This window comes from Musa acuminata, chromosome BXJ2-10 (genome assembly GCF_036884655.1).
Source record: "Musa acuminata AAA Group cultivar baxijiao chromosome BXJ2-10, Cavendish_Baxijiao_AAA, whole genome shotgun sequence".
Taxonomy (NCBI): domain Eukaryota; kingdom Viridiplantae; phylum Streptophyta; class Magnoliopsida; order Zingiberales; family Musaceae; genus Musa; species Musa acuminata.
Window position 1 is genome coordinate 33,201,776 of NC_088347.1, and position 25,903 is coordinate 33,227,678.

General features: G+C 42.5%; 2 protein-coding genes across 3 annotated transcripts; both read left to right on the forward strand.

The window, feature by feature from the left end:
• Positions 1–632: 632 nt before the first annotated feature.
• On the forward strand, positions 633–15,672 carry LOC135626055 (callose synthase 5-like). The gene is made up of 42 exons (XM_065131244.1): positions 633–896; positions 1,057–1,157; positions 1,580–1,701; positions 1,794–1,890; positions 2,001–2,111; positions 2,291–2,419; positions 2,515–2,607; positions 3,942–4,033; positions 4,122–4,254; positions 4,358–4,495; positions 4,662–4,738; positions 4,830–4,917; positions 5,000–5,128; positions 5,198–5,312; positions 6,261–6,592; positions 7,359–7,411; positions 7,511–7,571; positions 7,665–7,746; positions 7,829–7,878; positions 7,944–8,030; positions 8,815–8,937; positions 9,010–9,116; positions 9,203–9,287; positions 9,375–9,535; positions 10,257–10,380; positions 10,488–10,582; positions 10,682–10,805; positions 10,887–11,038; positions 11,609–11,718; positions 11,831–11,956; positions 12,030–12,098; positions 12,208–12,397; positions 12,710–12,821; positions 12,910–13,029; positions 13,109–13,224; positions 13,320–13,403; positions 13,578–13,690; positions 13,772–14,001; positions 14,153–14,950; positions 15,032–15,082; positions 15,150–15,335; positions 15,440–15,672. The coding sequence occupies exons 1-42, from the start codon at positions 671–673 to the stop codon at positions 15,668–15,670; spliced, it is 5,823 nt and encodes a 1,940-aa protein (XP_064987316.1). The 5' UTR covers positions 633–670; the 3' UTR covers positions 15,671–15,672.
• A 1,313-nt stretch (positions 15,673–16,985) lies between these two features.
• Positions 16,986–20,941, forward strand: LOC135585193 (Golgi SNAP receptor complex member 1-1-like). Of its 2 annotated transcripts, XM_065131054.1 has the most exons (6): positions 16,986–17,170; positions 18,719–18,844; positions 19,406–19,633; positions 19,786–19,950; positions 20,490–20,603; positions 20,700–20,941. In XM_065131054.1, the coding sequence occupies exons 2-6, from the start codon at positions 18,791–18,793 to the stop codon at positions 20,811–20,813; spliced, it is 675 nt and encodes a 224-aa protein (XP_064987126.1). In that variant the 5' UTR covers positions 16,986–17,170; positions 18,719–18,790; the 3' UTR covers positions 20,814–20,941. The 2 variants fall into 2 exon arrangements, with proteins under 2 accessions (XP_064987126.1, XP_064987125.1); XM_065131053.1 differs by lacking the exon at positions 18,719–18,844 and having other exon boundaries at positions 16,992–17,170.
• Positions 20,942–25,903: the final 4,962 nt, after the last annotated feature.

Below are 25,903 nucleotides of genomic sequence, written 5' to 3' on the forward strand. Positions count from 1 at the left end.
CGGTGGGGTTGTCGTGGGACCCATAAAGAAGTTTCCGAAAACACGAAACAGATCCCCCGCGTCGAATGATCCGTTGGCGACCCTCCTACGTCGGGTGCATCAACACGGGCCCACCGCAACAACGACCCCAACGGCCAAGCGGACCCGCTCCCGCGCCACCTGCTGCGACTAGTCCGCGGACCCCGCGGTATCACGCAGTGGGATCGGCCCACGTGTCCCGACGGGGCGCAATAAGACCCCTCCTCACCGCTAGTCGAGACAAAAAGAAGGGAACAAACTCGGACCAATGACCCCTCTCGATGCCTTTCCCGCTGTTATTTCTCTCCCCCCGTACTTTCTTTCTGCGTCTTGTCATCTCCCTCTCGCTCGTTAGTCGCCCTTCCGCCTCTCGTTCTTCCGCAACGAAAGGTGAACCCTCCTCTCCTCCTCCTCCTCAAATCTACATTGATACGCGTGTAGAAGCCGATCTCTTTTCTTGTTATCCTCTCGTTTCAAATCTTGAATGGGTTTTTGCAGGCGATCGGGCGGTGGAAATCCCAAGAACGGCCGGCAGCCGTCATTACCTTGAAAACCTAGTAATTTTATCTTTGTTTCAACCGCTACTTCTCTGATCTATCTATGTCTGAGCTACTGCTGATACGTGCATATTGAGAGGAGAAACAAGTGCAAAATGACGGAAGGGTCATCGGCGTCTTCGTCGGGAACGGCAGCAGCGGTGCCGATGACGGGACCGCAAGTGCTGTCGCGGCGGCTGTCGACAAGGGGCTCTGCAATGGCGACCTTCTCCATGGAGGTCTTCGACAACGAGGTGGTCCCGTCGTCGCTCGGCAGCATCGCCCCCATCCTCCGTGTTGCGTCCGAGGTCGAGTCCGAGCGTCCTCGCGTCGCTTACCTCTGTACGTCCTCTCTCTCTCTCTCCCTCTCTCATACACAAGCGGTCGACCAGGAGTCGAACCGGAAACCCTAAACAAAGATTGACAACTGGTGGTTCCTTTTCAACTTTCTTGGAAGAAATCTGATATTCTTACGCCGGTTTTTGTTTGCGGTGGAACGCAGGCCGGTTCTATGCGTTCGAAAAGGCGCACAGACTCGATCCCAGCTCCAGCGGACGCGGAGTTCGCCAATTCAAGACTTCCCTCCTCCAGCGCCTCGAGCGGGTAAGATTCTCGCTCCATCCCTCGTCCTTGGTTGCGAATGCCTCGGTTCTTGATGATTCGTTTCAATCGTTATGCGGAGATCAACCATCATATTATTAGAACTTGAAATGGTTCGATTCTGAATTGTTCGCTAATATTAAAGCAGCAACACCCTTGTCTCCATTTGTGCCTGGATTTCTTAGGTAGTTTATGCTGACTACTACTCTACCCCTCGTATGATTCTATTTTTTCGATTAAAATTGTGTGTCGATCATGGCTCTATGTTAAAGGCAATAGAACTAACGATTTTCGATGAACTAACTCGTTTTGTAGGGATTTAATTTCTTGTTTTTTTCCCAATATAAAAGGCTGATAGTCACTGTCAAGTTGATTGAATCTGAATTTCCTGTGACAATCGTTATAATTTGGCTCCAACATTCCAGGACAATACACCGAGTCTTTCTAAAAGGGTGAAGAAGAGTGATGCAAGAGAAATCGAGAGCTTCTATCAGCAATACTACGAGAACTACGTCCGTGCTCTGGACCAGGGCGAGCAAGCAGATAGGTAGTTGGCTTTGACTTCGTTTCTGTTTGTTCATGATTCTACTGGAATTCTTGGGTTTTTAGTCAATCGTTGTTTGTTCCTCTCACTGGCAGAGCTCAACTTGGGAAAGCTTATCAAGCTGCCGGTGTACTATTTGAAGTCCTCTGTGCTGTTAACAAAACTGAAAAAGTCGAAGAAGTTGCTCCAGAGGTTCGTCTCTGTGACTATGTATTGAGGAGCCTATTTACCGTCTTTTCTCACACCGCTTCTGCAATAGCCGCACGACAACCGTTTTGATCTTGATCTTGATCTTTGAACAGATTATTGCTGCTGCCAAAGATGTCCAAGAAAAGACGGAAATTTATGTCCCATACAACATCCTTCCCCTGGACGCTGCTGGTGCTTCACAATGTATAATGCAACTTGAGGAGGTATGGTATTACAGGCATCTTGCCTCTTTCAAGTATCCATGTCAGGGGTAATCTACTCAGGTGACATGCATTTCTTACTTGGAAATATGCTCCCGGAGCTAAATCAGCTGGAAAAGGATGCTTTGTTGTGGTAGATTTAAAGAAACTATTATCTCTAATGTACCTTCAACTTTTGACAGATTAAAGCTGCTGTAACTGCCCTGAAGAATACACGAGGCTTGAGTTGGCCTCCCTCTTTTGATCAGCAGAGACAGAAAACCGGAGACTTGGATCTACTTGATTGGTTAAGGGTCATGTTTGGGTTTCAGGTAAAACATTCAAAAAGAAGAGCAGCTATTCATTGTCTTTTTCTTTTACGAGGAACTTTGTATTATTTACCGTTGCTAATGCTTTTTTGTTCCAGAGGGACAGTGTGAGGAATCAAAGAGAACACTTGATTTTGCTCCTCGCCAATGTTCACGTTAGGCTGTCACCCAAGCCCGAACCACTTCACAAGGCATGTACATGCTTCATTATAACTGTTCTTAACAATAATAGGGTAGTTGGAGAAAATAGATGTCTGGAATTTTCTTTTTGAATGAGAATCTAAATAAGATGGCAATATTTTGATATAATTTCATTCTATACTGAAATGATGGCATGATATAGGCTAGTTTTATCTGCCTCTCTACATAGCGTTTGACATCATAAATGGGCCATGAAATCTTATTGGACGCACAACAGTCTCTTTTGGTTCTATATCGTGGTTTTTCATTACTGCCTTCCAAATTTTAATTCTAATATTTACCATATTTTATTACTCTAGATACTAGGACATCTCTTTCTAAGATCAATGTCTTATGTTTTTTCTGTCATGCAAAACTCATTCTATGATGTGCTTTGAAACAGGTCATCTTCACTAAGTTTATTGAAATTTTTAATAACTACTTGCAGCCTAATTATAAAAAATGGATGAATTCAATATACCTAGCAGGTTCAACAATTTTGTTAAAACTTATTAGAGGAGATAGACATCAGAAGAGCTTACATTTAGTAAGATCATTGACAATGATTTATTTGGTCTAGTTTGTTGGTGATGTCCTAAATCTGCTTTGCTGATTCTACAAAGTTATTTAGACTTAGCAACATATTATAAAGTGTCCACTAAGATAGCTAAAGTCTTCCTCAAGTCAAAGTCGTGAGAATATCAACGTAAAAATGATTACATCATCCATAAAGATAGCCAATGCATGGTTTATTCCATGGATTGATGTGCCGTGTCCTGTGCCCTATCATCGGACCATTGTCTGTTCTGTATGGGAAATTCTTAGCATTGCCATCTATTTGCGTGTGGAAGAAGTCAATCCTATTTAATGGTACCAGATGCAGCAAACAGTCATTACGCTGGTTCTATGACAGTATGCTGATTTTTCATGTACCATTCTGTAGCCAGCACCTCAATCCTTGTTTACTTTATAATTTACCGAAGTTGTCTACATAATTAATGATTTACATGTCACCAAATGGAATGCGCTATATTTTCTTAGTTATTAATCACTTGCATGTCTATCGGTCTTTCATTCGATTTTGTTTAAATTGTAATTCTTAAATGATCTAGGCTTCTCATGGTGGAATTCTAGACCACTAATTCTCCATAAATTGTCACCCTCTGGCCTTTACTATTAGCCATTTGCACAGTTTGTTTGTTCATCCATCCTTGAGTTTTACAAGTTATCAAAGCAATCTCTTGTTTACAAGATAGAAGACTTATCTATCTTCTCTCGCTACATTTTGTAATTATTTTTTATCATATAAAGTCTTGGCTTTAGCTAAATCAGTTCCCTGGCACAGCTGGACGATCGAGCTGTCGATGCAGTTATGAATAAGATATTCAAGAACTACAAAACATGGTGTAAATTCTTGGGACGCAAACATAGCTTACGGTACTATTATGTAAACCATTTTGATTCCATTTGTTCAGCGGTTGCTTTTAATTGCTTACGCAATCTTATTAAACATTTTAAATTTTAGGCTTCCACAAAATGCACAACCACAAGAGATTCAGCAAAGGAAGATCCTCTATATGGGCCTATTCCTTCTTATCTGGGGTGAAGCGGCTAACATTCGTTTTATGCCGGAATGCTTGTCATATGTATTCCATAACGTGAGACCTTTGTTTTGAAGATGCTTGCGTTTTGACTTCAATTGACATAATTATGTTATTTCTTAAATTATTTCTCTTTTAAATGAATCTTGATGAATGTTAGATGGCATATGAGCTACATGGCTTATTGGCGGGAAATGTTAGTGTTGTGACGGGGGAGAACATTAGACCTTCATATGGGGGAGATGATGAAGCCTTCTTGAAGAAAGTAATTAGTCCAATTTATCATGTGATTGAAAAGGTATGCTTCTTTATTAATTGAGATAAAAAAATAGATTGTACATAGTTAATAACCATGCAAATTTCAATTATGAAAACGATTTCATAATTAATCCACATTACAACATATTGTTATTGTGGTCTCATCGTCAATGGTTAAATAACTAAATGGTTATATTATTTTTCAGGAATCTAAGAAAAGTAATAATGGAAAAGCCCCACATTCAGCTTGGTGCAATTATGATGATCTAAATGAATACTTCTGGTTTGTGAATCTTATTTATATAAATACGTAATAGTAATATATTCTTTGATATTTTTATTTGTCTTTCTGTGATTAATCACGTAACTGTCAGGTCTATTGATTGCTTTTCGTTGGGGTGGCCTATGAGGGATGATGGAGATTTTTTTAAATCTATATGTGAATCAAGGCCTATGGTTGAGGTATAATGTGAATCTTCTCATGTTAAAATAATTGAATTAATTTATACAAATAGATTGGCATCTCACAAAGATTTAATTACAGGGCAAAAGTTCATCTAAAATTGTTTCTAATAGAAGGACGGGTAAATCTAATTTTGTCGAGACCAGAACATTTTGGCATATTTTTCGAAGTTTTGATCGTATGTGGACCTTTTATATGTTGGCACTACAGGTATTATGATAGTTATATATTATTATTTATATTTATATATAATATAATTGAATATTAAAACTTATTCAGGCAATGATGATTATCGCCTGGAGTGGATATCCCCTAAGAGAGATATTTCAAAAAGATATATTATATAAAGTTTCTAGCATTTTCATCACAGCAGCACTTCTACGCTTTCTCCAAAGTATGAATTCTTCTGAACCTTTATCAAGTCATCAATCTCAATTTTTTTTTTTTACTTTCAATATTGTTATGTGATTAATCTAATGGGCATGTTAACAGTACTTTTAGATCCCCAAATATAATATTGTTAGGAGATACCGGTTAGCAAAAATAGCTTAACTTGCACCATGTGAAAATCACTAACAGGATTATCACCACTGTTTCTGAGATTTGAAATATGATTTGTTTCTTCCAAGTTTCAAAAAATTCTTTAGAGGATATTAATAAGAAAGATAGCAACTAAGGATTCAGCTTGATATATAAATAGTCTGCTATCCTGGGGACTAGGGAGCCTTCTGTTGCTTGTATATATATTTTCCTGATTAATATAAGTGCTCTTCATCATGGATGTATTCCCTAAAATTGGTTTGGCAGCAAGTCCATGCATGTTGTAGATTGAGCAAATTCAGTTGTCTAACTAGGTGATTTTTGCAACCTCCTATGACATTCACTAGGCTTGCAACGGAACCTTAGCACACTGTTCGGAACAGTTTTTTTTTCCATTCCATTCCAAAAACTGGAGGTGATGCAAGATTTTCGACACAAATACAATGAAACTAATTTGAACGGCATAAGAAATAATAAAAAAAATCAGTGCAACTTTTAAGATCCATATTGGTTATTGGGCGGTTCGGTACAGATTCAATATGTATAAAATGATTATGAATTATATGATTTTAAGCAAGGTTTCAGGTTTTGAACTTTGATTTGTACCATTCCTCGACCAAATCCAAAGGGGTCGACATAGGTCCAATATGTACTGGCTGGTGTAGTATCGGTATGCCGACACACTAATCCACACATCCTTGGTTTTAAGTTTTCACTGCTATTATTTTATTATTCATCTGCAATCATGATACTCCCATTTTCAATTATTCAGATCATATCACTGTTCCCATTGTCGTTACAGGTGTTCTGGATCTTGTTCTAAATTTCCCTGGCTATCACAGATGGAAATTTACTGATGTCTCGAGAAATTTACTCAAAATATTAGTTAGTCTTGCATGGGCCATAATTCTTCCTTTTTTCTATATTGACTCATCAACGATAAATTTTCCTTTGAACAATTTGGCAAACTGGCTTCATCGAGTAAGAGGGGTGCCACCTTTATATATTATGGCTGTGGTTTTGTACCTCCTCCCCAACTTACTAGCAGTGGCCCTATTCGTATTTCCTATGCTCCGAAGATGGATAGAGAATTCCGATTGGCATATTATCCGGTTTCTGTTATGGTGGTCCCAGGTACAACACCACCTCTCTTTCATTTCTAGTTTAATTTTAGTTTTATGTCTTCCCTCTGTTTAAGCTACAAAAAAGTAGCTTGATTTACATAAAAGTTGTGCTATCAGCTTTCTGTCTATTTATTGCTTGAGTTGCATAAGAGCTTTACTCAAAAAAGCAAGAACATGTGTTTAATAGTTGCTGCAAATTGTTTGGAGATCTCACTAAAATATTCCGAAGATCTGCTGCAAATAGCAAGAATATAAATATTCCGAAGATCTGGTGCATTTCATTCTATTTTCAATTTACAAAAGCTTTTACTCTAAAATACATTAAAACTATGTTTAGATACATTAAAACTATGATAGGTCTCAGGTTGAATCTGTGTAAATGTTATATTTAATATAACAAAAAATTTAATTAAAAAATATCATATTTAAACAATGTGATGAAAACTCCTATCTAAGGTTATGTATGCAATTGGCACAACTCCATTAGTGATGAAATGTGTTAGGACTTATTGATTGACATGGTATCCCGTTTAAATATCCTCCGGTCATAAGATGTGCTGTATGGTAGATGCTATACTGATATAGCATTTTCAATTAAATCATTCTATACATGATCACAATGAAAGCTTTATGTCATGCCAACTCTCTTTGTCATATATTTTCGTAACGACAGTTGATGTGAATTTTGGAGTACTGTATGTAAAGTTACGTATAAGGACTATGCTATTATTTTATGTTGTGCTTATTTATCAACTAAGCCCGTAATTTTTTTTCAGCCAAGAATTTATGTTGGACGTGGTATGCATGAAAGTCAATTTGCACTTTTCAAGTAAGTTTGTCCGGAAAAATTATAGCCTTTTGAATTTTGAAATACTGGCACTTTTTGCTTGTGTGAAACTGCTACCTGGATCTGTTTGTTTACTTTAAGGTATACATTGTTCTGGGTGTTGCTGTTTTCTTCCAAGTTTGCCTTCAGTTATTACATGCAGGTAGTGTATCCCTTTGTGTATACTGATTATAGTATAAAAAAAGATCTGATTTTAGGCATTCATTGTCACCTGACATGTTTTATTGTCTGGCAGATACAACCTCTTGTGAAACCCACAAAGGATATAATGAATGTTCACCACATTCAGTATGCCTGGCATGAATTTTTCCCTAATGGTAATAATGCTTATCGTTTTCCAGTTTCTGTAGAGTCGTTGAGTTGAAATTGTTCAAGCTGTTGAGCTTCTGTTTCATGCAGCTTCTGAAAATCTTGGTGCTGTTGTCTCGCTGTGGGCTCCTGTGATTTTGGTATGCCTAAGCTTGTCATTTTTTTACTTTAAGATATGCGTACGACATCTTTAAATCTTTTTCAGGTTTACTTTATGGACACTCAAATATGGTATGCAATTTTCTCCACCTTATATGGAGGTGTTTCTGGAGCATTCGGTCGACTCGGAGAGGTATTAATCTTGATATACAGACATTCTTATAGCTTACACTGTTAATTTTGTTCGATATCTACAAGACATTACATCTATGAGAAATTTTACTTGGATGGTAGCCATTACTGGAACCGTCAGACGTCATTTCCTGTTGGTTTGTTTCCCACTATAACTATGTGGAATCTCTTGCTTACCACAATTTAGTATTTCACTATCCATAGTGTTTATATATCCACAAGATCAGGAAGTCTTCATAAGGACACAAGTATTCAGTTTAAGTTACTGCACATGCTTACAACCTACATTTGAGGGATTGGAATTTCCTAATAAGAACAGTCATATCACATGCTTACAAACCAAATCTACAAGTCAACTCCATCTGAAAAGAAAATATAAAATACAAATTGCACTAATCAGTTAGCGGACCCATTATTATAATACCAAAATAATTCAAAAATTATAGAGAATTTTGTTATAGTCCAAGCTAACATTACTTAAGAATGCAAAATGTATTACTGCCTTAAATACGCTCCGTTCTGCATAAAATTAATATATAACCGTAAAATAACTAGCTAATTCAAGTATGACTTATTGTCCGAATGCCTAAATATTACAACAAATATCAAGAAAAATAAACTAATAATTTAATAAATCGGTCACTTAATCATATACCACAACTTATATATCGAATTCCCTACACCTAGGTAATCAATATATGGTCGATATTGTAGTGATTAACCCATTTTTAATCTGAAATCAACTCTTTCCTGATATTTGAACTCCTGCATCTATCTCCTTACAGATACGGACACTGGGCATGCTAAGATCGCGGTTCTACTCTTTGCCTGGAGCTTTCAACACTTATCTTGTACCATCTGAGAAAGCTCGTAACAAGGGATTCTCTTTCTCAAAGCGCTTTGCTGAGGTTCTCCTGCAACTGTTTAGTACATCAACATAAGATTTTAATCTTGCGCATCTAACACCTTGCAAAATTTAGGTCTCTCCAAACAAGAGAACTGAAGCAGCAAAATTTGCTCAGCTATGGAATGAAGTAATATGTAGCTTCCGAGAAGAAGATCTAATAAGTGACAGGAAAGGCCATAAGCTGACTTATATTATTCTTTGTTTTTCATTCAATATGTGTTGATTAATTTCCTGGAAGACTCAGACTGCTGCTCTTTTTATTTCAGGGAGGTGGATCTGTTGTTAGTTCCTTACTCATCAGATACCAGCCTGAACATAATTCAATGGCCACCATTCCTTCTTGCTAGCAAGGTCTTTATCAACACTCATTTGATGCTTCTTCAGTTCTTGCTACTGTCGATGTTTCATATTTTATTAATTCATCAACATATGAGACAGATACCAATAGCACTGGATATGGCTGCTCAATTTCAATCAAAGGACTCTGATCTTTGGAAACGTATCTGTGCGGATGAGTATATGAAATGTGCTGTTATCGAATGCTATGAATCCTTTAAATTGATTCTTAACCTTCTGGTAATTGGAGAAAATGAGAAAAGGTATGGTACAAATTTGTTGTTCCTCCAACTAGATTTTCCTTTTGAAATTTAATTATGCATCCATGTTATGGTCCATATTCAATCACTACATATTAAAGTCTTTAGCTGTTGGTGATTATTTTATTAATATTTCAGAAAAAGGGATTTTTTTTCCAAATTTAGGTATTATGAAATATAACAGAGCAAAGATTATTTAAATTTTATTGGACATTCTACAACTCAAGAAGTCAGATATCTTTTATCGTCATTGTTCGTTAACATATAGCTCCTATATGCCCCTGAGCGGATCAGTCTACAACAAGAAGAAAGCTTCTTGTAGGCGAATTCACATAACCTTTATAGCCATGAACCTAGCTCATCGAGTGCAATGACTGCAGGATCAGGGGCACTCTTCCAAGATTGTCATGGCATTTAGGAGAGTTTAGGAGATGGTAATGTTGCATACTTGTAGAAATCCAAAAATACATGAAAGCTTATGGCTGGTCCAATTGTATGTCATAGATTATTTTCTGAGGCAGCAATTCATCTTATAATTGATAAATTTTGTATGCTTAAACTTATCTACCTTGACATCAATCTTTATTCCAAGGTTGCCTCACTAAATCTCTCTTGTTTAAAGAAAGGTGTCTTGGGTCAATGCTATTAATGAATACCTTCTTCCAAACTTGATCTATATCTGGTGCATGATCGTATTAACGTTACATTGCACATTCTGTAACAGGATCATAGGCATCATTATTAAAGAAATTGAAGCTAGCATTGCAAAGAATGCATTTCTCAGCAACTTCAGAGTGAATGCTCTACAAACACTTTGTAAGAAGTTTGTGGAGCTTCTAGGTATCTTGGTAAGTTACACTGCCAGCTAAAATATGCAAATAGATATCTCTGCGTGCTTCCAAGTTGTTGTTACTCTGTAAGGAGGATGACAAATACTTTGCAATCCTTATTGTAGAAAGAGGGTAATGCGTCTAAGCGCGATACAGTTGTGCTATTGCTGCAAGACATGCTAGAAGTTGTCACCCGTGACATGATGGTTCATGAGAATCGGTCGGTGACATATGACACCTTGTTCCTGAATGGCTTGATTAGTGAACGTTTTATGGAGATAGAATTCCTCTAACTTTTGTCATTAAATATTGCTCTCAGTGAGTTGGTCGATCTTGGCCACGGTAATAAAGATTCGGTACCCCGAAGACAACTTTTCGCTGGTACAGGTTCAAAACCTGCAATAGTATTTCCTCCCGTAATTACGGCTCATTGGGAAGAACAGGTGGGTATTAATGTTCTCTATTTTTTCAGTTGAAACAACTTAAGTTGAAGAAAAGCTACTCATTATCTACCATATTTTCAGATTAAGCGGTTGTACATCCTATTGACAGTAAAAGAATCTGCAGTAGATGTGCCTACAAACCTTGAAGCTCGTAGGAGGATAGCATTTTTTACAAATTCCTTATTTATGGAAATGCCACGTGCACCTAAAGTCCACAAAATGTTATCATTCAGGTTCGATTCTCAATTCTTAGAAACAGCAACCAGACTTTTCATGTCTTCATTTTATAGTATATACCAGTGTCTTATTTGATATCCTGGATGTAATATCATGAATGCTGCTGTCTTTTCAGGGGAATGAGAAAAAAATAAATAACTCAAATTACTAAATCTTGGAATATTATAAGAAAACAAATGGCATTAAAAAATTAAGACTTTTTCTAATTGTAGATGGAAAGCTTTTTCTGTTTTAGTTTGCTTTTGTTGGCAGCTATTTGGGAATGCACATCATTGATTTTCATCAGATAGGATTCATTGAATAACCTAATGCATGGAACTTAAAAGATATGAAACAGTGACCAATATAGTTTGAAATAATTGAGAGATCATGCAAAATATAAATGGTTGGTGGAAACCGCATGATGAAATCAACCACTTGTTTCAGTTTTTAGGGCAAGTGGCAAATGACTCATGGTAATTTTGTACTTAAGGTAATTTTCCTATGATGAATCATCACGCACGTGTATAAATTTGTGAATTCTCATACATATTCCATTATACTCATGTAATTTGTATTGCTGGCAGTGTAATGACCCCTTACTACAGTGAGGAGACTGTATTTTCCAAAAATGATCTTGATTTGGAAAATGAAGATGGTGTCTCTATTTTATTTTACCTGCAAAAGATCTATCCAGGTTGTATTCTTTGCTTCTTTTTTTGATATAATGCATTGTAACTAGCTTACTTCATAGCTAATGAATTGATTCCTCGTTATTTTTAATTGGATATAATGCAATTTCTGTTTAGACGAATGGAATAACTTCATGGAGAGAATCAATTGCAAACGAGAAAGTGAGGTTTGGTCGAATGAGGAGAATGTTCTACAACTCCGCCATTGGGCCTCTCTTAGGGGACAGACACTTTGTAGAACTGGTAAAATGTTTCTTGCAAGTTGTCATTATTAAATAGCGTTTTCTACAGCTGTTGATATTGACCTGTCGTGCAGTTAGGGGTATGATGTACTATCGGAGAGCTTTGAAGCTTCAAGCTTTTCTTGACATGGCTGAGGAAAGCGGTGAGTAGTTCTTTTCTTTAATTTTGCTCTTATCTGATGCAGGTCTTTAATGTAATATTTCTTTTGGTAAGATTTCCTCTTAAATTTTCGTCATCTTTTGAACATGCAGAGATATTAAAAGGATATAAAGTAGTTACCGATCCAGCAGAGGAAGAAAAGAGGAGCCAAAGATCATTATCTGCGCAGCTTGAGGCCATGGCGGACATGAAATTCACATATGTCGCCACTTGCCAAATCTACGGACACCAGAAACAGTCAGGAGATCGACGTGCGACAGACATTTTGAACTTGATGGTTAAGTAAGTCAGTTTTAATCAAAGCTAATATAGTCTTTGGAATTTCTTTCTCATGCATAATATCTATAATTTTTTTCCATCAATATCAACATTTTATATTGACAAAGCTCCACTAATTTCAAGCATGCAATAATTATGTTACTGTCGGATCCAGTTTGAATCGCATTTTCATCAATCTAGAAGTAGAAAACTTGTGTGTTACGAGGACATTGCAACTTATTCTGTCCATGCCTCACATAGACTCCTCAAGAAGTATTAAACTTCATGCAGTTCAAACAAGACCTAAAAATAAAATATATATATATACAAATGCAGCTATCCTTCTCTTCGTGTTGCATACATTGATGAAGTTGAGGAGACAGATGGCGAAAAGGTTCACAAGGTCTACTACTCTGTGCTAGTTAAAGCTGTTGACAACCGTGACCAGGTAAAAAAAAAAGATTTCGTGTTGAATTCATATTCTTTAGGAACAACATTCTGAAATACTAACATGTCGTGTAATTTTCTTCTTTAAGGAAATATACCGTATAAAATTACCAGGATCAGCAAAGATAGGTGAAGGAAAACCAGAAAATCAAAACCATGCAATCATCTTTACTCGTGGCGAAGCTCTTCAGACTATTGATATGAATCAAGTAATGAAGAAATTCTGGAATAAATGCTGATTCATCTGGCTTTAGCTTATCATTATTTCACAACTTATGATTTTTTTAGGATAACTATTTGGAAGAGGCACTTAAAATGCGCAACCTTCTGGAAGAATTCAATGAAGACCATGGACTTCGTCAACCTACCATTCTCGGTGTACGTGAGCATATTTTCACAGGAAGGTAAAATTGCTTGATTAGTGGTGAAGGAAGATAACATTTATTCGTTCCATAACATGGATATATTGGTTCATGAATTAACAAAATTTCCATTGTAGTGTATCCTCTTTGGCGTGGTTTATGTCAAACCAAGAAACCAGTTTTGTAACAATAGGACAAAGAGTCCTTGCGAGTCCACTGAAGTGAGTAATTTTTTCAAGTTATTTATTTTCATGCGACCTGGTTATTCTTAAAAGATTTTCTTTCTCGGTATAGATAGACACTGTTTGATGGTTGGACCAATTTTCCTCGGATTGGTAATGGCGTGCTAATATTTGATCTGCTTCCTGACTTGGCTTTTCTGACTATTTGGACAGAGTCCGGTTTCACTACGGTCACCCGGATGTGTTTGATAGAATTTTTCACATCACTAGAGGCGGCATCAGCAAGGCATCTCGCGGGATCAATTTAAGCGAGGATATATTTGCTGGTGACTTTTCTCTCAAATTGTTTCTCTTGCTTCCAATAAATTTATCTGTTCATCCTACCTCTCACCGCTCCTCGCCCTCAGGCTTCAACTCCACTCTCAGACGTGGAAATATCACACATCACGAGTACATCCAGGTCGGAAAAGGTCGTGATGTTGGACTCAACCAAATCTCACTCTTTGAAACAAAAGTGGCTTGTGGCAACGGAGAGCAAATACTTAGCCGAGACATTTATCGTTTGGGCCATCGCTTTGACTTCTTCCGTATGCTATCCTGTTACTTTACGACTGTTGGCTTTTACGTCAGCTCAATGGTAACCTCTCTTTCTGCCCTCATATCTACTAGCGTATAAACAACCCAATATATCCTTGGATATGGTAGAAGCAGTTCATTTCTTTAACAGCAACGTAATTATTAATTTGAATAAAGCTCATACTTCTCGTCATCCTTTGGCCAATATGCAGGTGGTTGTAATCATAGTCTATGTCTACTTATATGGAAGACTCTACTTGTCACTAAGTGGGCTGGAGAGTGCAATTATGAAGCAGGCAAGGATGAGAGGGAACAACGCGCTAGAGTCAGCAATGGCATCACAGTCCATGGTTCAGTTAGGTTTACTGATGGCCTTGCCAATGGTCATGGAGATCGGACTCGAAAGAGGATTCCGAACTGCCCTCGGTGACTTCATCATAATGCAGCTTCAACTCTGCGCCGTTTTCTTCACCTTCTCCCTCGGGACGAAGTCGCACTACTTCGGACGCACAGTCTTGCATGGCGGCGCAAAATACCGAGCCACCGGTAGAGGCTTCGTCGTGCGGCACGTAAAGTTCGCTGAGAACTACAGGATGTACTCCAGAAGCCATTTCGTGAAAGGGGTGGAGCTGATGGTGCTGCTGATAGCGTATCAGATTTATGGAGTTGCGGCAACTGATACCACCGCTTACCTCCTCCTGACTTCGTCCATGTGGTTCCTAGTGGGGACGTGGTTGTTCGCGCCGTTCCTGTTCAATCCCTCTGGCTTCGAGTGGCAGAAGATAGTGGACGACTGGGACGATTGGTCCAAATGGATCAACAGCCGGGGAGGCATCGGTGTGCCGGCGAACAAAAGCTGGGAATCCTGGTGGGATGAAGAACAAGAACACCTGCAGTCCACGGGGTTCCTGGGGCGTTTCTGGGAGATCGTCCTCTCCCTGCGCTTCTTCCTTTTTCAGTACGGCATCGTGTATCACCTGAACGTCGCCAACGGCAACAACAGCATCATCGTAAGCATTTCAAGCTCACTCTGGTCCATCGTCTTTTCTCTTTCACTAGACTCTTTAAACATACCTTCTTCCATGGATCAGGTGTATGGACTCTCCTGGCTGGTGATCGTCGCAGTGATGTTGATTCTCAAGGTCAGTTCTGCTGTTGGATTATCTTTTTCGGTGACTAGTTTCGCTGAACCGGAACTCCTGCGTGCAGGTGGTATCGATGGGCAGGAAGAAGTTTAGCGCAGATTTCCAGCTCATGTTCCGGCTTCTCAAGCTGTTCCTCTTCATCGGCTTCATCGGAACCCTGGGCATCCTCTTCACCCTGCTCCATCTAACCGTGGGCGACATATTCGCCAGCCTCCTGGCCTTCATGCCTACCGGATGGGCGCTGCTGCAGGTAAAGCTAGCACTCATTTGTAGGACCTTTTGCTGCTACCTCGCCATTCGCGCAAGGACACTAATAGCCGAAACCCCCGGCATGGGATGGTGTCACTGGAGCAGATATCGCAGGCGCTGAGGCCGCTGGTGAAGGGAGTGGGCTTGTGGGGCTCGGTCAAGGCCTTGGGTCGGGGCTACGAGTACGTGATGGGATTGGTGATCTTCACCCCGGTCGCGGTCCTCGCCTGGTTCCCCTTCGTCTCCGACTTCCAGACCAGGCTGCTCTTCAACCAGGCCTTCAGCCGAGGGCTGCAGATCTCGCGCATCCTGGCCGGTGGCAAAAAACACGACTGAGCTTAGGATACGCCCACCCCTTCCTAGTTGCAATTTTGATCCATCTCCATAGCCATAGTCACATTCCAATGTGTACCAGAATGAATCATCAAATCGGAAACACTAGTCTCCAAGAAGTTGTGTTTCTCCATAGCCAGAGATCCATCTCCATTTTTTTCTTCTTCTTTTTACTCTGGCTTTTCCTTCCTCCTGTTGCGACCTCTTGAACCATGTCGTTCAAGATGAGTGAGTAGAAGTTGACCTCATACTAGATGGGGGCCTTCACCCTTAATCCAATTTTTCTTTCAAATGAAATGGATATTTATCCCAATTTTGCATATGGATCTCAATAGGTTCGATCAATAAAACTTATTCATTCTTAGTCAGTACTAGCTCTGGATAATCTACAGAAGAAAGCCGGTGCTTAGAAGGCCTCAGAGATACTCTTTTGCATGTTGAATATATTATCACTAGCAAGGTCTGTCATACCGTATTATATCGATATTTCGATCCAGACTCAGTATCGGTATGGTACGATATACTACTCGATACACCCAAGTGTACCGAGCACTATAGCAGTGCTATAGTGCACTGCTATAGTGCTCTGTGCAGATCGGTACAGGACGATCCGCGTATCGTTGACCTGTCGAACCAGTACGTACCGCTCATATCGGACGGTACGGTCCGATACGATAAACCTTGGTCATTGGTATGTTTTCACTTATACAATATCAACAGTACTCTTTTGTATACTTTCAAATCATTATTTCTAGCAGTTGCTCGCTTACACGTGTACAGAACCGAAACATCTCCCAAGTTACGTGCACTCGTATTACATTTCTTTTTTCTTTCATGTTCATTTCCACCTTTGTACTTGAAACCCATTCGATACATGCAACCATAATAACAAATAGCATATATATATATATATATAGACCATGTGCCGTGAATGGCGCTTCTTATGCTACATCTTTTCTCGGTTTAAAAGTTAGTTGATAAAGAAAATTATTTAGATAATTGTGCAATTAATTGAACAAATTTTAGAAAAAAAATATAAAAAAAATAGATCCAAAAAGGCAATTAGCAAGTCATATGTTACACAAACTGAGTTATCAAATATACTTTTATCACACGTTTTCACCTTCCACTGACGCTACCTGCAAATCTAAACGAAAAGTTCTTGGGGCCCCAAAGAACGTCTCTTTTGTGGGGGACACGTAGGTTTCGAGGGTAACTTTGAGAGGGTATTATAGTATTGCTCGCTGGTTCCGGAAGTCCGAAGTCGAACCGAACCAACTAAACCGAGCAAGAGAGAGAGGTGTCGGTTGACATGTCTCGTTCGCCCATGGATCTCCGACTTGCCATGATTAAAGTGCACGTCGCCGAATCCGGAAGCAAATGCCTCCTCAACCTCACCTTCTCCCAAATCTCCTTCTCCGCACCGATCCCGAGTTCGATCACCGGCCAGCGGGCGGGTGGATGAGCATGGAGGCGTCCTCGTGGGACGCCCTTCGGAAACAGGTGCGCTAGCTTCGCCCCAACCCTAGATATATCTTTGGTCTTTCTTGATCTTCTTGGAGCATCCGATCCTGGTGCCTATTTTCATGGGTTCTGTGTTGATCTGATATGTGAATGGTGAATTGTGTTCTGATTGTCGCGTTTCTCTTTCTTTTTCTTTCTATTTTCCAAATTTGTGTGATATTGATTATGAAGCGGTGGAATTTGGTTGGTCGGATTTGGATTTCTCACAGAATTATCGTTGTGAATTAGCAATCGTAGGAGGTATTTACGTTTTTATGTGATCAAGGTTGAATCTCCCCTAAGGCTTAAGATCTATTATCTATTCGTTTTGATTTGGTTAAAGAACTCTCCTTCTTACCTTTTATTGGTGAAACCTTCTATCATTGCATCTTGTATGCGTTGTTTATGTGAAATACAATGGAGTTAGGCACGGAGGACTCTTTCTTCTGATTTCGAACTTTTGAGGTAGATCTTAAGCACCATCTCACAAGATCACGGAAGAAATACATTAACGCCCTTAAAACATGACCGACATAAACCAGCATCTTATGAAAACATGCTACATAATCTGATGTGCACCTGTAAGAACTTAGCCATAATAAGAATTACATCTTATTACTATGCCATTTCGCGTAAACTACCGACCTTATTTACTTGCAACATCATTAGCATTATATTTTGTTAATATATTTCCTTTGTGATTGGGTCTGTTTTCTTTATCCACATTGGCGTTGAAGATTTAATGATATTTGTGCATGCCGAATTGTTATGCTCAAGAATTGTAAAGCTGCCTCTACTTAAGCTAGAAATATCTTCTTAAGCACAGAAGCTCACACAAGTGCGTTTTGCCGATGAGTATAGTTGGGACATTACATTTTGTTGTTGCTGTTGTCCTTGTAAAGGAAACATTAGCATATATCTTGAATCACCAAGACAATTGAAGACTTTGCCAGACCTAAGTGCTTCTGGTTTTTTACTTGAAATTTAAGCTGGATCTGTGTAGGTCTAACTTAGATCTACATGGATTTGGTTGGATCCACTTGGATCTAAGTTTGGTACTCGTGGATCCAATATAGATTTACATGAATTTGGTAAAGATCGATGAAGATCTAGAACAAACCTTTGCAGTTTTGACATAGATCCTTGTAAATCGGGTTGAGATGTTGTTAGACGTATACACACTACTTACAGTGGTGGATGGTTGGTGTTTGCGGTACCCACAGTTTTGATGCTTCACATAGCATGAGAACTGAAGTGATATTATATGACATTTCCCGAGTCTGGAAAGCTTCCAACTTTAGCAATTCCTATAATGTCTCCATTTGGAGGAACTGTGTGCTCGATGATTGAATCGTTTAAGATTTTGGATGAAACAATTGTTTTCCAACCTAAACGGTTCATATGAAGTCTTTTTTGATGGAATTGTGTGCTAGATGATCTAGGTGTTGATTGTTTTGGATTAAACACTTAAGATAGCTTTCTTCACCATGATAGATTTGAAAAGATTGAGAATGGCTGAAAAAATCATGTGATTTGATCTCTGATCAGAGCAAGGATGGAAGGATGCTTTGGATTCATGAATTAGATCATGGTGTGGAGTGGTAAAGAGAACATGAAGAGATGAAAAGGAGGCATTGGAGGAGTACAAATGACCCAGTTTCATCACATTACCAGGTTGGACTTCCCACTTTTTGAGAGAAAAACTACTTTCCTAACCAGTGAGAAAAAATTATTAAGGTAAATAATAGATTACAAGTGTGCCGGAATATCTCTTTATGAATCAAAGATGATATTCCTCTGCAGGGATTGCTGTTTGGTGGAATGGTGACATTTTGATCCCTTTCTAGCATGGCATGGTATGATACTGTGCTGGTTGTCATGGCCTTGTGTGAACTTACATGCGTAGAAATTTGACCCAGAAATATCTTGCCACTGTCAATGTGACAACACTTTCTAGCATGGCACCTGCTGACCTATACCATGAGCATGGTAGTTTTGTTCCTCCGTTATGATACTGCTGTGAAATATGCTCTTCTACTCAGACAATCAACCTAAATTTATTGTTGGTTATTGCAGTGTCATTGTATGGCTTTTATTGGATATTTTGGTGCTATTATTGTGGTTCTTTCTAGGTCATTTCTATGGTAGCATAGTAGACACATTGTACATATGTCCTGTCATGTTAAAACATCGTTATAGTGTTTAGATCAGTACTTTTTTTGTCCTTGTTGGCAGGCGAGGAAGATTGAAACTCAGTTGGATGATCAGATGAGTTCATATCGCAGATTGGTTTCAACAAAACCTGATGGATCAGAAAATGAGTTAGAATCTGGAATTGAACATTTATTGAAGCAACTCCAGCAAGTCAACTTGCAGATGCAAACTTGGGTTTCTTCTGGTAGCTCACAGATTATTTCTCATACATTGACACGGCATAAAGAAATTCTGCAAGACCTTACTCAGGTACAAGATGCTACTATCGTGTTTTCTGATGTTCGGTGAAAGTTCACTTTTTAGAAATATATCCTTGAACTAGTTTAAGAGCTTAAAACAAGTTCAGAATTTGGTGCATAGATATGCAAGCAAAATAATCTTGTCTTGGACATGTTTTCCAGGAGTTTTTTCGCCTTCGCTCTAGTCTCAGAGCAAAGCAAGAACGTTCTTCACTTCTAGACTTCAGGGATTTTGATAGGGCAAAAGCGGACTTGGAAGAGGGTGCAGATTCTGCTGAACAAGCTTTGCTTAAAGAACACACAGCTATAAGTAGAAGTTCAGGGCAGGTACCAGATTGTCTCCCCTTCCCCTGCCTCCTCTCTCTATATACTGTATAAATGTTTATATGTATATAAACATATATGTTTACAAACATGTTCATATGTTTGGACAGATGTACCACCCAGTATTTGGTCATCTTGTCGATTTATTTTCTGATGTTTCTTATTTGACTGTCATGTCAAGATTCTTGCAATGTTTCTTGTTTGTTCATACGTATCATCCAAAATTAAATAATTTTCATATTAGAAGCAATTAGCATTTTCTGAGGTCAGCACATTTTCACTGTACTGTTGTTGTTTTGAGGTATTGAATTGCTTATTGATACTATATCCAAACAAATGGCCATTGTGGTGGTGGTGAGGCATGTATTATAAGACCTATGATCATCGAGTGTTTCAATGATGTGACATACCCACATCACTCATGACATTCAGATAAATGCTTTTTCTTTTTTCATAACCCATAATCCTAAATATTTCTTTTGGTATGTGAAATGATAAATCTTTAAGAAATGTTTTACAATGTTTATTATGGTATCTCACAGATGGATAATGTAATATCTCAAGCCCAAGCCACACTAGGGACACTTGTTCTTCAGCGCACGACATTTGGTGGCATCAGCACAAAGACGAGCAACGTTAGCAGTAGACTTCCTACGGTATGTGGATTAGACATTCGACTTGATCCAGAGTTAGCTTGTTTATTGAGAACAAAATCATTGAACTTATATGATTTTGTTGCACCTCCTGCACAGGTAAATCATATTCTGTCAGCAATTAGAAGGAAAAAGTCGATGGACACTATTGTTCTTTCCCTTGTCGCCTCGGTTTGTACATTTTTTATCTTGATTTACTGGTTGTCGAAGTGACTGCTCCTAAAAGTGAGGCCCATAAAGGATCGATTTGCGTATGTTAGTACGTACATGGTTCTGCCAGGAACATGCTTGTTTTTGTACCTTATAGTATAGAGAAGAAGCATTCACCCTTGCCCTGTTCATCTCTGTTCGCTTGTGCTACAGAAGAACATGGAGTGTTATGGAACTTCTATTCTCATCGTTCTGGTTGATTAACTCCTATGGGTTTAGTTAAAAATGATATTGGGAAGATTGAGATCTCCACCCTATCTTTCTATCGTCTCAAGATTAACATTGTATGAAGGCTCCAAATTGAATAAAAAGTCCTAACGAGTATTGATAGTGACAAAAATGGCAACGCGCCACGTCAGCACGTCAGGTAGACACACTGCTCGAGGAGGCAAGCACTGACGCAGACTCGACATTTGCCGACGTCATCGGCCCTCACCCAACCACCTCAGCTTTGACCTCGTGCGCTCGGTCGAGGCACAGGAGCACATCGACCGAGGCTCGCCCATACCCTGCGGCAGCCCGGTTCTCCACGCGACCCCAGTGGCAATGTCAGATGCCACGTGCGGTATTGTCCTGCCCCTGCAAACGAGCACGCTAGGTAACACCCAAGCTCATCTATAAATACCCCCAAGTCCCAAACAAAAGGGGACAGGCGGAACACACTAGAAAGCACTTCTGCTTCTCTTCCTCTGAAATCCTCTCCAAATCATCGCTAACTTGATCGTCGGAGGGGTCGGGCCGGGGGCGCTTCTCTTCCTCTGAAATCCTCTCCAAATCATCGCTAACTTGATCGTCGGAGGGGTCGGGCCGAGCCCCCGGCCCGACCTGTGTGCAGGTGCAAAGACGGTGTCGCCTCTTCCCGGTGCTGCGGCGGAGCTTCCTCCCGACCCGAACCACCGACCTGCCAACCCGAACGACCGATCCCGACCGCAGGGAGACCCCGAGGGACGTCGCCCGAGATCCCCGACATCCGGACCCCAGAACCGAGCCGCGTCGGCCCCGAGGCCACGGCTTAAAAAGTTACTTACCGTAACAGATTGGTGCTAGAAGGAGGGCTGAGGATGTCGAGGGATCCTCAGGTTGATCCTGACGACCTCCCCGCGACCCCTGAACACGGCTGGCGTTCAGTCGACAATCTGGATCCGCTTCCGCCCGAGGGCGCTCCGAGCGTCCCCTTGCCGGTGTCGTCCGAGGCCTTTCACGACCTCGCCCGTCAAGTCCGAGCTCTGACGGATATGGTGCAAACCATCATCCCGCTCATCTCCCAACCGACACCCCCACTCATGACTCAGCCGCTACGGCAATAAGAGCCGCCCGCTCGGGCCCACATGATGCTTCTGGAGCCTTCCGCCTCTCCTCGGGTCAGACTGACCCCACTCGGGGATCCAGCAAGGACAAACCCGAGCGGCCACCCGGAGCCCGAGGTGTTATCTTCGGAATCAACAGACTCCCTGCGAGCCCAGCTATGTCTTCTCAGTCAGCGGCTCGACGAACTGGAGAAGAAGTTTCGCAACTCAAAGGGAGAGCTTGGGGTGGACTCACACCGAGGATCTCCATTCGCACCAGAGATACGAGATCTCGTCGTTCCCCCGAACTTCCAGCTCCCTTCTCTGGACGCATACGACGACGCCACTGACCCAGCAGATCATGTCGCCGCTTTCCGTGCCCAATTAGCGCTGCATGGAACGTCTGACGCTTTAATGTGCAGGGCGTTTCCCACAACCCTCAGGGGTCCAGCCCGCACGTGGTACGCCGGCCTGAAGACTGGAACAATCAGTTCCTTCGGCCAACTCGCCAAGGACTTCGAGCTCCACTTCGCAGCTCATGCCCGGCCGAGGCCCTCCGCGGCACTACTCCTCGGACTCAAACAAAGAGAGGACGAGCCCCTCTCATGCTTCGTGGATCGCTTTACCACGCAAATCCGGAGCTTACCGGATACTCACCCCTCTTTGTTGGTGCAGGCGTTCATGGTAAGCTTGCGACCTTCCAGATTCTGTTGGTCCCTCGTAGAGCGACCCCCCACCACAGTACCAGATATGCTCCAGCGAGCCAACCGGTACATCGAGGCGGAAGCTTGGGCGACTGCAAGGAAGAGGAGTGACTCTGGGCGACGGGCCCCGTAGCAGCGGTCAAGCCCCCGCGTTTGCTATTCGGCGTAACCCTCGTGCCAGGAATCTAGCCCCTTCCTCAGTCTCTTCCAAGCGAAAGCTCCATGTTTGCCTGATCGCCTCTCGGCTCACGGTTAGCTTCAGCCTAACCCCACTCCTTTTTGCATTCGCACGACTCGCCCACATGCTGCCGAGCTCCCCTCGGAACGGCTTGCCCACCTGAGTGGTGTCACTCTGTCGCAGCCTGCCTGCGCCGAGCTTCTCGGCCCTTCATCGTCGAGTTCACATCTGCGCGGTCTGCCCGCCCGAGTTCTCTCGGCCCGAGCCTACCTCCTCGGCCTGCGTCGTGCTACTCGGCCGCATGGCCCTCGCGACCACGCCTGCGCGGTCAGCCCGACGCACGTCATGCTACTCGGCCGCATGACCCTCGCGAACACGCCTGCGCGGTCTACCCGCCTGCGTTGTGCTCCTCGGCCCTCGGCTCTACGCCATCCCGAGACCACACTTGCGCGGTCACCCCGCCTGCGTCGTGCTCCTCGGCTCTTCGGCTTTACGCCACCCAAGACCACACTTGCGCGGCCCCAGCCCGCCTGCGCCGTGTTCCTTGGCCCCATGTTCCCGAGATAGACTTGCGCGGCCTGCCCGCCTGCGTCGTGCTCCTTGGCACCATGTTTCCCGAGAAGCGCTTGCGCGGTCGGCCCTTCTGCGCCGAACCCCTCGGCCACACTCTGGCCTCAGAGCGGCCTGCCCCTCTGAGCGATGTCACGCGGCCGCAGCCTGCCTGCGCCGAGTGCCTCGGCTCCATTCTTGCCGAGGCCACCACCTCGGTCACTTAATGCTCGAGGCCACCTCCTCGGCTCCATGTTATCCGAGACCACACCTGTGCGGCCAGCCCGCCTGCGTTGTGCTCCTCGGCTCTTCGGCTTTACGCCACCCGAGACCACACCTGCGCGGCCAGCCCACCTGCGTTGTGCTCCTCGGCCCTCGACTCGACGCCTCCCGAGATCACACCTGCGCGGTCACCCCGCCTGCGTTGTGCTCCTCGGCCCTCGGCTCTACGCCATCCCGAGATCACACCTGCGCGGTCACCCCGCCTGCGTTGTGCTCCTCGGCCCTCGACTCTACGCCATCCCGAGACCACACCTGCGCGGTCACCCCGCCTGTGTCGTGCTCCTCGGCCCCCTTGCTCCCGAGGCACACCTGCGCGGTTCACCCACCTATCGTGTTGCTCGGCCCCCGGCTCCCGAGACGCGCCTGCGCGGCTCATCCGCCTGCGTCGTGCTCCTCGGTCCCCAGCTCTCGAGGCGCGCCTGCGCGGTTCACCCGCCTGCATCGTGCTCCTCGCCCCCACGGCTCCGATCTCCCCGAAACTGCGTCCACACAGCCAGCCTACCTGGAGACAGAAGCCATGCATCGGACTTCCCCTACGTGACAACCGACGCATAACTCCTTTCGGGAGGGGAATATGATAGTGACAAAAATGGCAACGCGTCACGTCAGCACGCCAGGTAGACACACTGCCCGAGGAGGCAAGCACTGACGCAGACTCGACATTTGTCGACGTCACCAGCCCTCAGCCAACCACCTCAGCTTTGACCTCGTGCGCTCGGTCGAGGCACAGGAGCACATCGACCGAGGCTCGCCCATACCCTGCGGCAGCCCGGTTCTCCACGTGACCCCAGTGGCAATGTTAGATGCCACGTGCGGTATTGTCCTGCCCCTACAAACGGGCATGTCAGGTAACACCCAAGCTCATCTATAAATACCCCCAAGTCCCAAACAAAAGGGGACAGGCAGAACACACTAGAAAGCACTTCTGCTTCTCTTCCTCCGAAATCCTCTCCAAATCATCGCTAACTTGATCGTCGGAGGGGTCGGGCCGAGCCCCCGACCCGACCTGTGTGCAGGTGCGAAGACGGTGTCGCCTCTTCCCGGTGCTGCGGCGGAGCTTCCTCTCGACCCGAACCGCCGACCTGTCGACCCGAACGACCGATCCCGACCGCAGGGAGACCCCGAGGGACATCGCCCGAGATCCCCGACATCCGGACCCCAGAACCGAGCCGCGTCGGCCCCGAGGCCACGGCTTAAAAAGTTACTTACCGTAACTAAGTATGATGATCTATGACATCAAAAGTAGAAAGGACCATAAGTTCATTTGGATATATTTTGGATTCTGATCAAACGAGTGGTGAAGATGTAAGGTAGCTCAGCTAATAGAAGTCTTGATAGTAAGGTACATTTCTATCGCTTACCTTTGCACAAAAAGAAGCAACATAATATGAATGGTCGGAGAAAAATATGAATGCATAATGACTATTTTGGATTTTGAGATGTAAGCCAGCTTAGCTAATGAAATCTTTGCGCAAAAACGAAGAAACATAATATGAATGATCGGACAAAAGTATTCATGCATAAGAGGGTAATGATAGGCTCGAGGTGCTCAAACTTTGACCTCGCCTCGCCCCGGGTGGGGGTGTCGATGGCGATGACGATGACGAGCTGATGGCAGCAAAGGACCGATGGGAGGAACGGGTGGTGAGGAAGCAATAGGGGACAACATGTGAGCTCGAGGGGTAAAAGCAGAGAAAAGTGCTCGGGGGCGACGACACTGCTGGGGAGAAGCATAGAGAAGGGAGGGAGCTCGGGGTATAGCTACTCTTCTACCGAGCAAAACCAAATAGCAGAGGTGGAGGGACAACGTGACGAGGGGCACAAGGAGAGAGAGAGAGAGAGAGTATCTCTATTCGTGAGAGGAGAGGTATTGCAAACCTTACGCACGAACGTAAACCATCGGGACGAGGAGACTCGGGCATTCGACCAACTTCCATTTGAATCAATTAATTCATGTTCCACTCGAGCTCAATCTAATTGATTTGGACGGAGCTAGCGCCTGACCTATCCAATAATTTGGGCTTAATTAAAGGTTAATTATATATTATCTTTTATAATTAAATCTTTTTAACAATCCCTAGATTTAAAAAAAAT

Bases quoted from the DNA above. Each gene is read 5' to 3' on its own strand.
- LOC135585193 (XM_065131053.1), top strand. From the start codon at position 17,048: ATGCCTCCTCAACCTCACCTTCTCCCAAATCTCCTTCTCCGCACCGAT. The intron at 17,171-19,405 runs GTGCGCTAGCTT...CCTTGTTGGCAG, and splicing joins GGGACGCCCTTCGGAAACAG to GCGAGGAAGATTGAAACTCA. The intron at 19,951-20,489 runs GTACCAGATTGT...GGTATCTCACAG, and splicing joins TAAGTAGAAGTTCAGGGCAG to ATGGATAATGTAATATCTCA.
- LOC135626055 (XM_065131244.1), top strand. From the start codon at position 671: ATGACGGAAGGGTCATCGGCGTCTTCGTCGGGAACGGCAGCAGCGGTG. The intron at 7,747-7,828 runs GTAATAATGCTT...TGTTTCATGCAG, and splicing joins GCATGAATTTTTCCCTAATG to CTTCTGAAAATCTTGGTGCT. The intron at 10,583-10,681 runs GTCGGTGACATA...TATTGCTCTCAG, and splicing joins ATGATGGTTCATGAGAATCG to TGAGTTGGTCGATCTTGGCC.